The 14,453-nt window shown below is 41.0% G+C and overlaps 1 protein-coding gene across 1 annotated transcript; it reads left to right on the top strand.

Annotated features, from left to right (window-relative positions):
- Positions 1 to 1,856: 1,856 nt before the first annotated feature.
- Positions 1,857 to 4,604, top strand: LOC148039934 (uncharacterized). The gene has a single exon (XM_087695355.1). It carries the CDS (start codon positions 2,338 to 2,340, stop codon positions 4,432 to 4,434), a length of 2,097 nt encoding a protein of 698 aa, XP_087551481.1. The 5' UTR covers positions 1,857 to 2,337; the 3' UTR covers positions 4,435 to 4,604.
- The last annotated feature ends 9,849 nt before the right edge of the window (positions 4,605 to 14,453 follow it).

Raw genomic sequence — 14,453 nt, 5'->3', positions numbered from 1 at the left:
CCCAAATCTTTTCTCAAAAGTAGACTATCTTTCCTGAAGATAATATCTAAAAATATTTTCCAAGATATACATCAAAATAATAATAAAATAATGGTTCTAAGATTTCATAAATTTTCCCTTAAATAATCCACTAGCACTTGTGTGCATGCAACCATCACATTAAAGAGTGTACATCCAAAATATAATACCTCCATGCTACTAAATAAATATCCTTTGTGCACCAGAAGTGCTCTTCGAAGAGTAACATCTTCACCTAATAATCTATTGCACCATGCACAAATCACGTTATTCATTGCAATTTAACTACCAAGCATAATGGGCTTGAAGTGAAACAAAGATGGTGTCTAAGCGAGGAGGAGGCCATATGGACAAATGCAATGCTTGCAAGTAGGAAATAGGAGTGGTCAACGTCCTTCATCATCAAAAACTTGAAACTCATCAAATGCCTCACAATAGAAGGTGGTGATATGTTGATGCAATACAAGAAAGCTAGGGATTTCACCAAGGGTGACGGCGAACATATCTTCAAGATATGCAATTATTGGAAGCCTTGAACTAGGATGAGGATCTAGAAGAGGAGAACTAAGAGGGTGTGGGGACTTACTTCTTCAAGAAGGCTCAACCTTGTCCTATGGAAGACCCTGATGAATGAGATCCTAGCTAGAAAAAGGCTTGCCCAATCCAAGAATATTCCTAATCTCTGTGGATTGTGTTGAAGGCACGTTAGATCTATCAAACACATGCTCTGGGATTGCATTGAGGTGCATTAATTGTTGAAGAACTTGCAAAAATGGTCAAGAAGGTTGGCTTCCCTACATATGTCACAGTCAAAACAATTCTTTTGGCTAAGGCAACAATATGACTAAAGACTCCTCACATTAAGTTTGAAATGTGATATGCGCTATAGCTATTAGAGCCATAGGGTGTCATAAGAATAACAAACATTTTGGGAGTGTCCTTTTGGAAGCCCCTAGATGGCATATTGGCTAACTATGACATTCTCACTGTCTGCAAAGGTTTTCGTAAGTTCAACTCTACTTATACAAAGAAATCCATAAAGCTCTTAGGAAAGTTGGATGACTAGGTACAACTAAGACTCATCCCCATCTTTGGTGGTTGGTGTAAATATTCCTTATTTTAATACAACATCGCATTATTTTAAAAAAATAGATAATGTATATATTAGTATCTATATTGTTATATTAAAATGTGTGCAATTTTAATAAACAAAGTAAAGATAGCATTGTATGCCACATTCTTCAACATTCATACCTCCTATACATTTAAGGTTTATTTTGCTTGCAAGACTTTAAAAAGGTCTAGGTACTAGTGAGTGTACGGTGCGGCACTATACTGATAGCTGGAAGGAGCTGTGTATATCAGCTCATGTGCCTACTCTATACGAGAATTGGGCAAATTGGCAATCCACCAAGTTTAGGACCTGCCCACAAGAGAACACACCCTTATGAGGATCATAATGATATGATACGATTGATATAAAGGCTAGGAATCTAGGAAGGGGACCAAGACCTAGGCAGCAGGAGGGGGGCTATACACTCCTAGCAAAGGGGAGGGGCAAAGCATTTTAATGTGGGAAAGGGGGGGCACCTCTTTAAAGCCGTTCTGTCCGGCAGGGATGTCCGGATGCGTTGAAAAGGTTTAACAGTTATAAATAAGAGAAACCATATAAAAGAAAATCACAAGTCATAAAAGGTATATAGGAAAAATAATATCAGCAATGCCAAAAAACCAGTAATCTGACCCCTAAACCAGGGTGGTCAGATGAAACCACCTCACGAAAACCTCTCTCGAGCTTGTCTTTTCGTTATCAGCTTCCTCTACCACAATCCTCTTTGGACCTTTGGTGACACACAAGCCACCATTCTTGCTTATGCAACCCTCTGCCTCATGATATTCCTGGGATCCCCCCCCACCCCTTCCTTTCATATATTATTCCCTGCTTTCTGAATGACCGGCTGATGATATTTGATCAATCCATGGGCCATTTGTAAGCCTCTGCTCTGCCAACATTCCCCTTCTTATCCCTTCTCTCACCTTTGCCTCTCTGCCAGCCATCAATCCCTTCCAATTCCCTCACTGCCAGAGAATTCTTCATCTTCTCTTTTACAGCATTCCTCAGTAAAACTTAATCCCTTCATTAGTCCCCCACCCCCCTCCCCTCTCTATCTCTTCACCTTCTTCATAGCATTTATCACATCACAATTCTCATCACTTCATTAGAGGGCTCTCTCTGTTCATCTTCTTCTTTGAAGCACTTCTCAGAATTCTCATCAGTACATTGGCGTTCCCCCTTCCAATCACAGAAAAAGCCCAGCTATGGGCAAATTGAAGTCCAGATTGGCCCAAGTAATGCCCCATGTGTGGTTCTACAAGCTCAAGGAGAAAGGAAAACCAGGCTCACAATATGGTGCCCGTAAGAAACTAAGCTCTCAGCACAAGCTGGTAGCAGTGAGGAGTACTGTGCTTAGCAAAGGAGGGAGGACCATCTACACATCCCCTGTCAATCACAAAGCCAGTGACATCCATTTTCCTGAGACTCCCACCAGAAAGACTAGTCCTTTCATTCAAGATTTGAAGGCAGAGCAGGAAGAAGGTAGCAGCACTGGCTTTATTGACATGTCTCCATATAGTGATAGCATTAGAGCAGCTGGTTTTGCAGATGATGCTGCCCCTTGTAACTCCTCCTCAGAACCCAAGAACATGGACGAGAAGAGAAGGTTTCATCTGGACGTTCGTGAATTGGAGCGACGGCTGAAGGCGCTGAGCTCTGAAGACAGGAGAAAATACTACAAAAGTCCTATGTTTTCTGTTGCCTTGCCTAGCCCAAACATCCACAACGATGGCAGCCACCCTCTTCATGACGGTGCCTCTCATTCACTACTTTATGATAGTGTCAATTTCCTCCTTGGTAATGTTGGTAATCATGGTGGCAACCCATATCTTAGTGATGGCGCCCTCTCACAGGATAGTGGTGATTTGGGCTTCTTTTCTCTAAACACTTCATTTGGAGAAAATGACAGTAATGCAGCTATAGGTATCTATGAAGAGAGCAAGTCTATAGAAGGTTCTAGAAGCTGCTCCACAAGCTTTAGAAAAAGCACTTCTTCCTCTTCCTCAGATACTGGGTTTGAGAGAGCATCAAGCTCCCTATGGGAGAGGGACTTGTCTTCCCTCACAAGTGAAGGGAGTGATCAACACCTATTTACAAACATTGAAGATAGTGACCGTGCTTGGCTCTACCACAGAAGCTCCTCGGGAAAGAGCAGGCACAAAAAGAAGAGACACAAGGACAAGAAACCCCATAGGATGTCTATTCCCATGTCTTTAAAGGAAGGATACGAAGGTTGCAGAATTGATAATGGCTTCCTCAACAGGCTGGATGGCATGTGCAAATGCAAAGAATGCAGTGAGAGGGGGCTACTGCTGAGCAAGCAATCAGCCATTGGGGAGGAAACTAACTCTAGGGGATCAAGGCTTAGTCCTGCTCAGAATTGGCAACCCCATGAGGCAGTATCTCAGAAGCCCAGCAGTAGAAGCTTGCTCAAGTATGAAGACTGCAGCCTTTCTATGTCCAAAGGTGCTATGGATGGGCAAAAAGGGCATAGGAGAGTGTCCTCTAATGAGTTTTCCCACTTTGAAGGCAAGGAGATAAGGTGGCTTGAGCAGCCTAGTGATTCTGCACACAGTGAAAGTGAGCTAGAGACACTCTCCAAGAACTACAGAAGGTTCAAGCAGCTACAACAGACAGGCCACCTGAGGGTCAAGACTATGTCCAAGCTGCAGGCCAAGGATGACCCAGTCCTCTCTTCAAACTCCAAAGTTAAAGAGGGAATGGGCATGATAAACCTCTCTCTGCCTAGGACCTCAAGCAGGACTAAGCCCCCTGATAATCCCTATCTCACATATCCTAAGTCTTCTGGACCACCCTATGATGATCAAAGGTATAGTAGTAGGCATATGAGTGAGCAAGCATATGAGGATCCCATACTCTTTCCTACATCGAGGTTCAAAGAGGAATTAGGGGGATTGCTGAGTCCATCTCTGTCTAGAAGCAAGTCCTGTGGCAACCATCATCACAGTGGCAGGCTAGGCAGTGAAGAGCTATGGACTTCTGATGACAATCAGGCAAACACACAAGAAGGAAGCAGTAGGGACAGAGGAACCGGCCATGAAGTCAAGAGGCCAGCAGGGAAGGACAGCAAGGTGCTTGACAGTTTTGCTATAGTGAAGTGTTCCTATGATCCAAAGAAGGATTTTAAGGAATCCATGATGGACATGATAGTGGAGAAAGAGCTCCGAAGCTCAATGGAGCTGGTTGAGCTTCTTCAATGCTACCTCTCCCTCAATTCAGAGAGATATCATGGCACTATAGTCAGAGTGTTCAGTGAGGTCTGGTCTGAATTGTTCCATTAATATCCCTTTCTAATATTGAAGCTTTCAGTGGCCACTAATCAATCTCTCTCTCTCTCTCTCTCTCTCTCTCTCTCTCTCTCTCTCTCTCATTTCAACCTTATGATGTGATGATCTTGACTGTTAAGGTACTAGTTAGTAGTGATTTAAACACTGGCTCTGATCTCACTCTAAGCAGAGCTTCATGAAAAACAGATTTGCACTATTCACAAAAACCTTCAACTTAAAATAATTGAGGGATTCTTTTAATCAAATGACTCATTTTTGCCATTTTGTATCATAGTTTTTGGTTATCACTCATCTAAGCTTGACATTAAGCCAATCACCCCTACCTAGACAATGCATGGGTCATTGTAATCCCTTGTTAAACATATCCTTAAAAACATTCGAACTTCTTATGAACCATTAGAAACGTAATGCATGCTTGATAGGTTATGTTTTCACAAATGAGGAAGTCTAAAAGGAACTCCAAAGACATCTCTTTTCAAGAACAATATTCCTAACATAAAAAAGAGTTTTGGCTATCAAGATACATTGTAGCACAACCTACTATCATTGGTATAATTATAGGGGGATAAACCTTCTTTAGACAAGTTTTTGGAAACCTCTTTTGTAACTGCAAGATTTGTGCTTGCAAACAAGTCGTCTGTTGTAGAATGAGAGTCATAACATTATAACAAGGAAGATACACTTTATAACAACAAATGTTTGGTCACATTGCACCAAGCTGAAATGACTTGCAAATCTCTATCTAATTTTGACATCATAACATGGGCCTTACACAATATGCTAGAAACCAATAGTGTGTTGAGATATCGAGCTCCACTCGTGATATGCCAGGGTGACCGTTGTGCATTTATGTCACCGACTTGTCAGTTGCAGATGCGGTTGGTACACCGCCCATGAATAATAGCTAGATGATAGCTATCATTATCTACTCTAGTTCGTGGCTCAGTTAGTATGCCACCTTAGTTAGTTGAGTTTGGTTTGAGACCCATATATAGGGTTCTTCTATTTCTTTGTATGAGAGTTCTTTTTGGCTTACACAACTAAGAAGAGGAAAACTGTTTTCAAACTCCACCTTTGTGTGTATTCCCTCATTGTGCAAGCAAGAAAGCTACAAGTGAGACTCCTTCCTTCTCTCCCACAATCTTGACATGGTATTAGAGCCTTGTTCGTGGTAAGGAGCTCAAGAAAGCAAGCCAAGTTCGCGGTGTTCTGGTAAGAGGACCAGTGTTGCTTTCATTTTTCTGTTTTGGGAGCAAGTCTCTGCAGGTAGCACAGTCGGAAAGTGCAAGAGTGCATTGTCTCAGATTGAGACGCCCTTCGCGATGTAGCAGGAGGGTAGTATATGCTGCGGGTAAGGGCTTTAGCCCTTGGTTGCTCTGTTTTTTTTATTTGAGGCCATTTCGAGGCCTATTTTGGAGGCGAAAGTTTTCTGCACGCACTCAGGAAAATGCCATGTTTTATGCTGTGCGACCATTGTTCTACAGGTCGATGAAAAGTTACCACAGAAATTGCATCGTATGCTTGTGTGCAAAGATATTGGGAGTTATACAATCATCCTTGTTTCCTGTTTATCCAAAATCATCATTAGGAAGTAACAGTGTGGTCAAATATCACTTTCGCCAGTTTTGCAGATTTGCCCTTGTGAGGGTGAAGCTGTGTTTTTTGTAGTGACAGAATTTTTTGCAGTGTTCTGTAATGGTGTTTGATTCTCTTTCACAGATTGTAACTGAAAAGCTTGACAAGAATAACTTTCAAGCATGGAAGTTTAGAATGACAAATTTCCTTATGGGAAAAGGATATTGGGAATTTGTTGTAGGAAATGAAGAAGAACCAGTTTTTCCTGATGTTCCCAACAATCAACAGCAAATGCAGGCATTTAAAGCATGGCATGAGAGAGCCAGGAAAGTTATGTACTCGTTGTCTATCAGCATTTCAGACTCTATGATTGTGCATATTCAAGATGCAAGTACGCCAAAAAAGGCATGGGATACTTTGTCAAAAATGTATAGCACAAATACGCAAGTCAAGAAAATGCAGCTCAAGCAAGAGTTGCACAATGTGCAAAGAGAAAATATGAGCATCAATGACTACCACATGAAGGTGAAGAAGATTGCAGATGCACTTGCTTCCATTGGGTCACTAGTGAAAGATGATGATTTAGTTTCTATGACCTTGAATGGTCTAAGAAAGAATTATGCACAGTTTCGAATATCCATTTCCGTCCGTGAGATTTCCTGATTTTGAGTTGATTGCTCTTCTAATCTCTGAGGAGCAGAGAAATGGTGGTGCATCTTCTTCAGAAGGAACTTCAAAAGAATTTTTCTACTTAAATGCTGGAAGAGGTAGAGGTAGAGGTAGAGGAGACCGATCTGGAGGCCGTGGTAGAAATCAGAATATGCAGCAAACTCAAGAAAACCAGTCCTATGGAGGAGGACGTGGTAACTCTAGAGGCAGGGGGAGCCAAAGAGGTCGTGGTAGATGGCAAAGAGACCAAAATGCAAACAGTAATGTTGAATGCTACTACTGTGGTAAAATGGGTCATATGGCTAAAGACTGCTATAAAAAGCAGAATGACATCATGAATGAAAAATTGCAACAAGAAAATTATGCATCTTCTAGTAGATAGGGTGATGACAGAAATGAGCATTTGTTTATGGTGCAGCACATGACCAATTCTGTGACAAGTACAGAAGAAAGCAACGATGCGTGGTATGTTGACTCAGGTGCATCAAACCACATGACAGGTCATGCAGAATGGATGCAGGATGTAAGAAAAATGAAAAAACTAGGATTTGTGGAGACTGGTGATGATACTACACATCCTATTGTGTATATTGGAAAAATTCATTTGTCTATGTAGGATGTGAAAAAGAAATACCTGTCGGATGTATTTAATGTCCCGAATATCACCAAGAATCTAGTTTCTGTTGGTCAAATGGTTGAGCAGGGCTTGCAGGTCAGATTTAATTCTCATGGATGCTTTGTTAAGGATATGAAAAATAAAGGTCGCTTGATAGCAAAAGGAAAGAGAAAGGGCAGAATGTTTACATTGGATGCAGACATGCCTAAATTGAGTGCAGCAATGTTTGCACATGGGACCGGTGTAGTTGCAGATATTGATATCTGGAATAAACGCATTGGTCATATTAATATACGACTTAAATCAATGCAAGCCCAAAATATTGTTGCAGGATTGTCTAAATTCAAGGTTGCAGAAATGCGTAAGGTATGTGAAACCTGTCAATTTGGAAAACAGGCAATGAAACCATTTCCTAGACATGCTCAAGAGAGTAAGAAGCCATTGGAATTAATCCACTCTGATATGTGGACTACTAAAGCTGCATGGTGCGCGGATCAGTCGCTGTATGCTCACATAGTGAATCCCGAAAGGTCCCTAAGAACAATGAACTCTACCTTTTTGCACAAATTACAATGTAAAAAGCATGAACGATAAGAGCAAGAGACCAATTGGGTTCAATCTCCCCCCATGCTTTGTGTGAGCGCTTCACAAAGCATGTATTTTATGTATATTTCCATCTTCATGCTCAATAATAGCCCAATTTACAAAAATATGGCAAGCTTTTAGCTTTTGAGTTTGCTTTTACAAAAACTATGTACATGTGCCAGATGAGTTGAGATCCAAGTTGGATCCAAAAGCTGAGAAGTGCATCTTTATTGGTTACTCTCTGCAGCAAAAAGGGTATAGATGCTATAACCCTTCTACTCGTAAGTTTACAGTGAGCAGAGATGTTGTTTTTGATGAGATGAGTAGCTGGTATAAACCAGTAAATGTGATTGATGATGTAGATGCACAAAATGGTAATGCTGCACAGAATTCACAACAACAGTCACAAAATATTAGTGGACCTGGAGTGTCCTCTAGCAGTGGTTCACATTCTTCGCCATGGACAGGCACATTGAGATCAAGAGAATCTCCTCAAAACAATGCAGATAGTGGTATGCAGGTTTCACAAAAAGAAAAAGAGTTTTGAGCACAAGTCAGTTCTGACTCCAGTTGACTAGTCTGACTTGCAGAGTTGCAGACTTATGTGATTTGCAGAGTTGCAGACTTGCAGAACTTAGCCGACTTAGTGAACTTGCAGAACTTGATCACAGATGACTTGCAGAACTTGATCTCTGAGGTGCGGGACTTGGAGTTGCTGACTTGATTAAGGCTTAATGAATTAAGCTTAATTGCTTAAGCTTTAGAGGGGGGGCTTAACTTCTGAAAAACGGCGCAGTCGTGAGGGGGGGCATTTTTCCGCCGCGATTCTCGGGATGCTGCCGCTTGCCAACGATTTGTTTAATTGAAGCTTTATTAAGCTTCTAATCAAGCTTATTGATTATTAATCTTAAGCTTTGAAGCTTGATGAAAAGAAATTACTCTGTTTATCCACGACTTGTTGATGGAGATGAGGGAGTGGTCGTCCGCCTGTATTGCCTGGTCTTTCGTGATCTGATGACAGAAACAGGGGTTCTTGATCGCCAGAAGTCTGCCTGTATCGACGGTTCGCGACGAGATTGACCGTAGAGCCCGATCGTTCCAGGAGCTCCGCCTTCGCACGAGATGGGTAGCGATTGGAAGCTCTTGATCTCAGCTCCGCTCTGATACCACTGGTGCGCAGATCGGTCGTTGTATGCTCACATAGTGAATCCCGGAAGGTCCCCAAGAGCAACGAACTCTACCTTTTTGCACAAATTACAATGTAAAAAGCATGAACGATAAGAGCAAGAGACCAATTGGGTTCAATCTCCCCCCATGCTTTGTGTAAGCGCTTCACAAAGCATGTATTTTATGTATATTTCCATCTTCATGCTCAATAATAGCCCAATTTACAAAAATATGACAAGCTTTTAGCTTTTGAGTTTGCTTTTACAAAAATAGAAATAAAGCTAATGGACGGTGCCCAAAGAGTCTGGCACGCCCAACACAATGTCCAAATAAAAATAACATATCCGTGCGCATAGGTACATATAAAATAATAATAAATAATTGATGCCTCAATAGACATGACAAAATATAGGCGTGGCGCCTATCAAAATATAATCCATATGTCGAATACTCGCTAGACTCCAATGCTTTCCTCTGCCACTGCTGCTCTCTCTACACATCAACTGAAGCATTCACAATCGTTAGTAAAATAATACAATTAAACCGACAAAAGTGAATACCTAGCAGTCTTCAGCTACATAAATAAATCAACTGGTTAGAAATAAGTCCTAACCTTAATTTATTACGAGTGCGCACTCTAAACTCATAAACGTTTATTAATTTAATATGTATTTTGCGGAATCACCCATGTACACACTAAATTAATGAAACGCCCGAAAAGGACAGGCGTCCCCATCAACTTCTCACACAAAGAATCCTCTTTGTGTATGAGCCCCGGTCATCAAAGTTTACGGAATCCACCATAAAACCTCACGGAATCCACCGTGAAATATGCCTCCTGGCATCACTGCATCTCTTGGAGGCTATCATTATTTTGTCACTTTTATTGATGACTATAGCAAAAAAGTTTGGGTGTATTTTATGAAAAAGAAAAGTGAAGTTTTTGGGCATTTCAAAACTCTTAAAGCTATGGTTAAAAAAGAAACAGGCCTGCAAATAAAATGCCTAAGGTCAGATGGAGGGGGAGAGTACCTCTCAAATGAGTTTGCAAGGTTCTTGTAGGAGCATGGCATAAAGCATCAATATTCATGTAGTCATACCCCATAACAAAATGGAATTACAGAAAGAAAAAGCAGGCATATTGGAGAGGTATCTCATGCCATACTCAATGAAAAAGACCTGCCAAATTTTTACTGGGTTGAGGCAGTTGCTATAGCAATCTACATAATGAACATGACTCCCACTGCAGCAATACATGGCATGACTTCAGAGGAGAGGTATACTGGTAGGAAACCAGATATTTCTCATTTGAAAATTTTTGGTTGCATTGCCTATGTTCATGTGCCAGATGAGTTGAGATCCAAGTTGGATCCAAAAGCTAAGAAGTGCATCTTTATTGGTTACTCTCTGTAGCAAAAAGGGTATAGATGCTATAACCCTTCTACTCATAAGTTTACAATGAGCAGAGATGTTGTTTTTGATGAGATGAATAGCTGGTATAAACCAGTAAATGTAATTGATAATGTAGATGCACAAAATGGTAATGCGGCACAGAATTCACAGCAGCAGTCATCACAAGATATTAGTGGACCTGGAGCATCCTCTAGCAATGGTTCACATTCTTCGCCATGGACAGACAGATTGAGATCAGGAGAATCTTCTCAAAGCAATGCAAATAGTGATATGCAGGTATCACGAAAAGGAAAAGAGAAGGTAGATCGTCCCATGTTTGATGTGAATGCAGGTCACTCTTATGTGGATGGTGAATCTAGTGGCTCAGAACAGAGCATTGATGATGAGTTGGGTATTCCTTCTATTGTTACACCTGGAGTAAGGAAGAACATGGATGTTTTGAGAGCACCTGGGAGTGAACCTACTTTACGCAGGTCTACCAGAGCTAGGTATCCTGTGGATAGGCTGAAATATGATGGATTTACAGCCATTCACTATGCCTATATGGTCAAAGTGATACAGGAACCAGAACCCACTTCTTTTGAGCAAGCCATGGGAAAAGAAAAATGGGAGAAAGCCATGGATGAAGAAATGGATGCCTTGGAAGCAAATGCTACATGGGAATTGGTACCTTTGCCTAAAGGTAAGAATACAATTGGTTGTAAGTGGGTTTATAAGTTGAAGCACAATGCAGATGGTTCTGTGAATAGATACAAGGCAAGATTAGTAGTCAAGGGGTATGCACAAACATATGGCATTGATTATGAAGAAACATTCAGTCCGGTTGCAAGGATGGCAACCGTAAGTCATTGCTATGGCTGCATCAAAGGAATGGTCTTTACATAAGATGGATGTAAAGAATGCCTTCTTGTATGGTGATTTGCAAGAAGAGGTATATATGGAGCAGCCACCAGGTTATGTGCATGCTGTTCATCCTGAGTTTGTTTGCAGGTTGAAGAAAGCCTTGTAGGCTTGAAGCAAGCACCTAGAGCATGGTCTGACAAGATAGGACAGTATCTTGTCACTATTGACTTTCAGATTTCCAAGGCAGATTTCTCGCTTTATGTGAGAAAAACAGAGAAATGTATTATGCTACTTGTCATTTATGTTGATGATTTGATTATGACAGGTGATAGTGATGAAGATATCCTTCATGTGAAAATGCTATTGAAGTAGAAGTTTGAGATGAAGGATTTGGGAGAGCTGCGTTATTTCTTGGGCATTGAGGTGATTAGATCACCAAGTGGGATACGGCTCTTACAGAGGCAGTATGGATTGGACATGCTATCCAAATATGGGATGACAGGCTGTAAGCCTATTTCAATTCCTTTGGAGCAGAATGTGAAGCTGAGCGCAGATGCAGGTGAGCTTCTGGAAGACCCTACTATGTACAGACGCATAGTAGAAAGTTTGATTTATATGACTATTATCAAGCCAGATTTGAGATATGCTGTTGGATTGGTAAGTCAGTTTATGCAGGCTCCAAGGAAACCACATTTGGATGCGGCTAGACGCATACTCAGGTATGTGAAGTCCACATTGCAGTATGGACTACTTTATGAGACTGGGGTTCAGATACAGTTGCATGGATACACTAATGCTGATTGGGCTGGTAGTATTTCTGATAGATGATCTACCAGTGGATATGTGTTCTCTTTTGGGAGTACTGCAGTCACTTGGAGCAGCAAGAAACAGCCTACAGTTGCCTTGTCAAGCACAGAGGCTGAGTACAGGGGTGCAACAATGGCTGCATGTGAGGTAGCTTGGTTACATAAGCTACTTTATGATATGCATCAGCCTACAGATGGGCCAGTTGTCATTTATTGTGACAACATGAGTAGTATACACTTGGCAAATAACCTAGTCTATCATGCTAGAACAAAGCACATTGAGGTGCATTAACACTATGTGCGGGAGAGGGTTTTACTAGGTCTTATTGATCTAGTTTATGTCAGCACAGAGGATCAGGTAGTTGATATATTCACGAAGGCATTGGGCGCAGAGAAGCTGCGCAAGTTCAGAGACCTGCTTGGTGCGCAGGAACTGGGATTGAGCTCGAGGGGGAGTGTTGAGATATCAAGCTCCACTCGTGATATGCCAGGGTGACCGTTGTGCATTTATGTCACCGACTTGTCAGTGCAGATGCGGTTGGTACACCGCCCATGAACAATAGCTAGATGACAGCTATCCTTATCTACTCTAGTTCGTGGCTCAGTTAGTATGCCACCTTAGTTAGTTGAGTTTGGTTTGAGACCCATATATAGGGTTCTTTTATTTCTTTGTATGAGAGTTCTTTTTGGCTTACACAACTAAGAAGAGGAAAACTGTTTTCAGCCTCCACCTTTGTGTGTATTCCCTCATTGTGCAAGCAAGAAAGCTACAAGTGAAACTCCTTCCTTCTCTCCCACAATCTTGACATAGTGCACCGTGCAAAATAGAAAAAAATATTTTCGTATCATGAAATAACTAATATTAGAGGCTTTTCCAAAAATAAATGTGAGATGATGTATAGTAATGTAAGTCAAAAATGTGTATATACAACATTAAGAAGAACATCCCTTAGTCAAAAACCTTGTCACAATTCTCCCAACTCTAATAGCGTTGAAGAAGCTTAACGCCACTCAAATGTTTATTAACCACATTACCAATATCATACTTGTATCTAGATCTACCAAGCATTCCAACATTTCTTAGCAGACCACACATTCTTTACTAACACCCCCTAATGACAACCCATGTTCTCCAGTTTTTGCAATTCAAATATGCTTATCCCCTAATAAAGCATCTTATTTTTCTATGCATCCCTCTTTTGGTCATCTTTCCGACAAATACTTTCTAGATTCTCTTTAGATGAGGGCATTTCCAAGAGAAGTGGAAAAACATATTTCTCCTCCTTCCCACAAAAAGGCACATGGGGTTAATATGTTCAAACTTTCGTATGGTGTTCTTGGTGGGTAGTTTCTAGAACAACATCCTCTGAGTAAAACGTTGATCTTATTTGATGGGGTGGCCTTCCAAACCTTCTTGCACCCCCTTGGCCCATGCTCCTTGCAAGTCATTGGCAAATATTTTCCTTTAGCTTTCTTGCATTTTTTGTATGAAGGTTTTGCATCAATATCCAAACCTAGCTCTACTCTTCACCTTGTGAAGCCTCACTTTCTTGCTAGTCCCCTAGTATTAAAGAATTGTGCCCTTCTTTAGCACTATTTCCATAAGCCATTACTAATTTCACTTGCCCATAATCTCCATAGCTATCATGCTTCATCAATTTTGAGATTGAATTCTTCTTGAATCCTTGTCACATCCTTCCAATCCAACTTCCCTAGGTTCCATAAGTCGATCCAACTCCTTTCACCATCATGATGTTGTGGTAAGCTTAGGACAATCAAGCAAAGGTGTATAATCATCCTCATAGGCTTTGTACATAACCCAGATGGACAACGTCAATGAGGGATGACTTTCCCTTAATCACGTTGCATTGTTGATACCCTTCCTCTATTAAGCTACCACAGCCTTAATTACTTTCGATCCTTTGATAATTAGTGTGGTCTTCATCGCAAATAGTTTATTGTCCCATTCCATGCCCTCTTTAAGCTTAAGGGATGTGGAACTATTCACTGTCATATGTTTAAATACCTCTCTCCAAGGTTGCCTATCATCAATGTGCTTTAATAGTTTGAACATTAATATCTTTGCTTGACGATTAGCACCTCTGAACCAAGCCCTCCTATATTCTTTGGAGCAATTATCTAGTCCCAACTAATAGCTAAAAAAATTTTGGAGTCTTTGTAACTCCAACTATTAATTCATGTAGAAACAACTCAATTCTCTATTTGAGTGCTTTGGCCTATATCTTGTCTAAGGAGTTCAACATGGGTAACTTATGGAATCATGTAAGTGCAAGGGAGGGTGTTTTACCAAAAAGTGCATAAGTGTATACATTAGGGGT

Source organism: Lygodium microphyllum, chromosome 2 (assembly GCF_053477565.2).
Source record: "Lygodium microphyllum isolate KBCC chromosome 2, Lygodium_microphyllum_v1.1.10, whole genome shotgun sequence".
Classification (NCBI taxonomy): Eukaryota; Viridiplantae; Streptophyta; class Polypodiopsida; order Schizaeales; family Lygodiaceae; genus Lygodium; species Lygodium microphyllum.
This window is presented reverse-complemented; position numbering and strand designations above follow the sequence as displayed.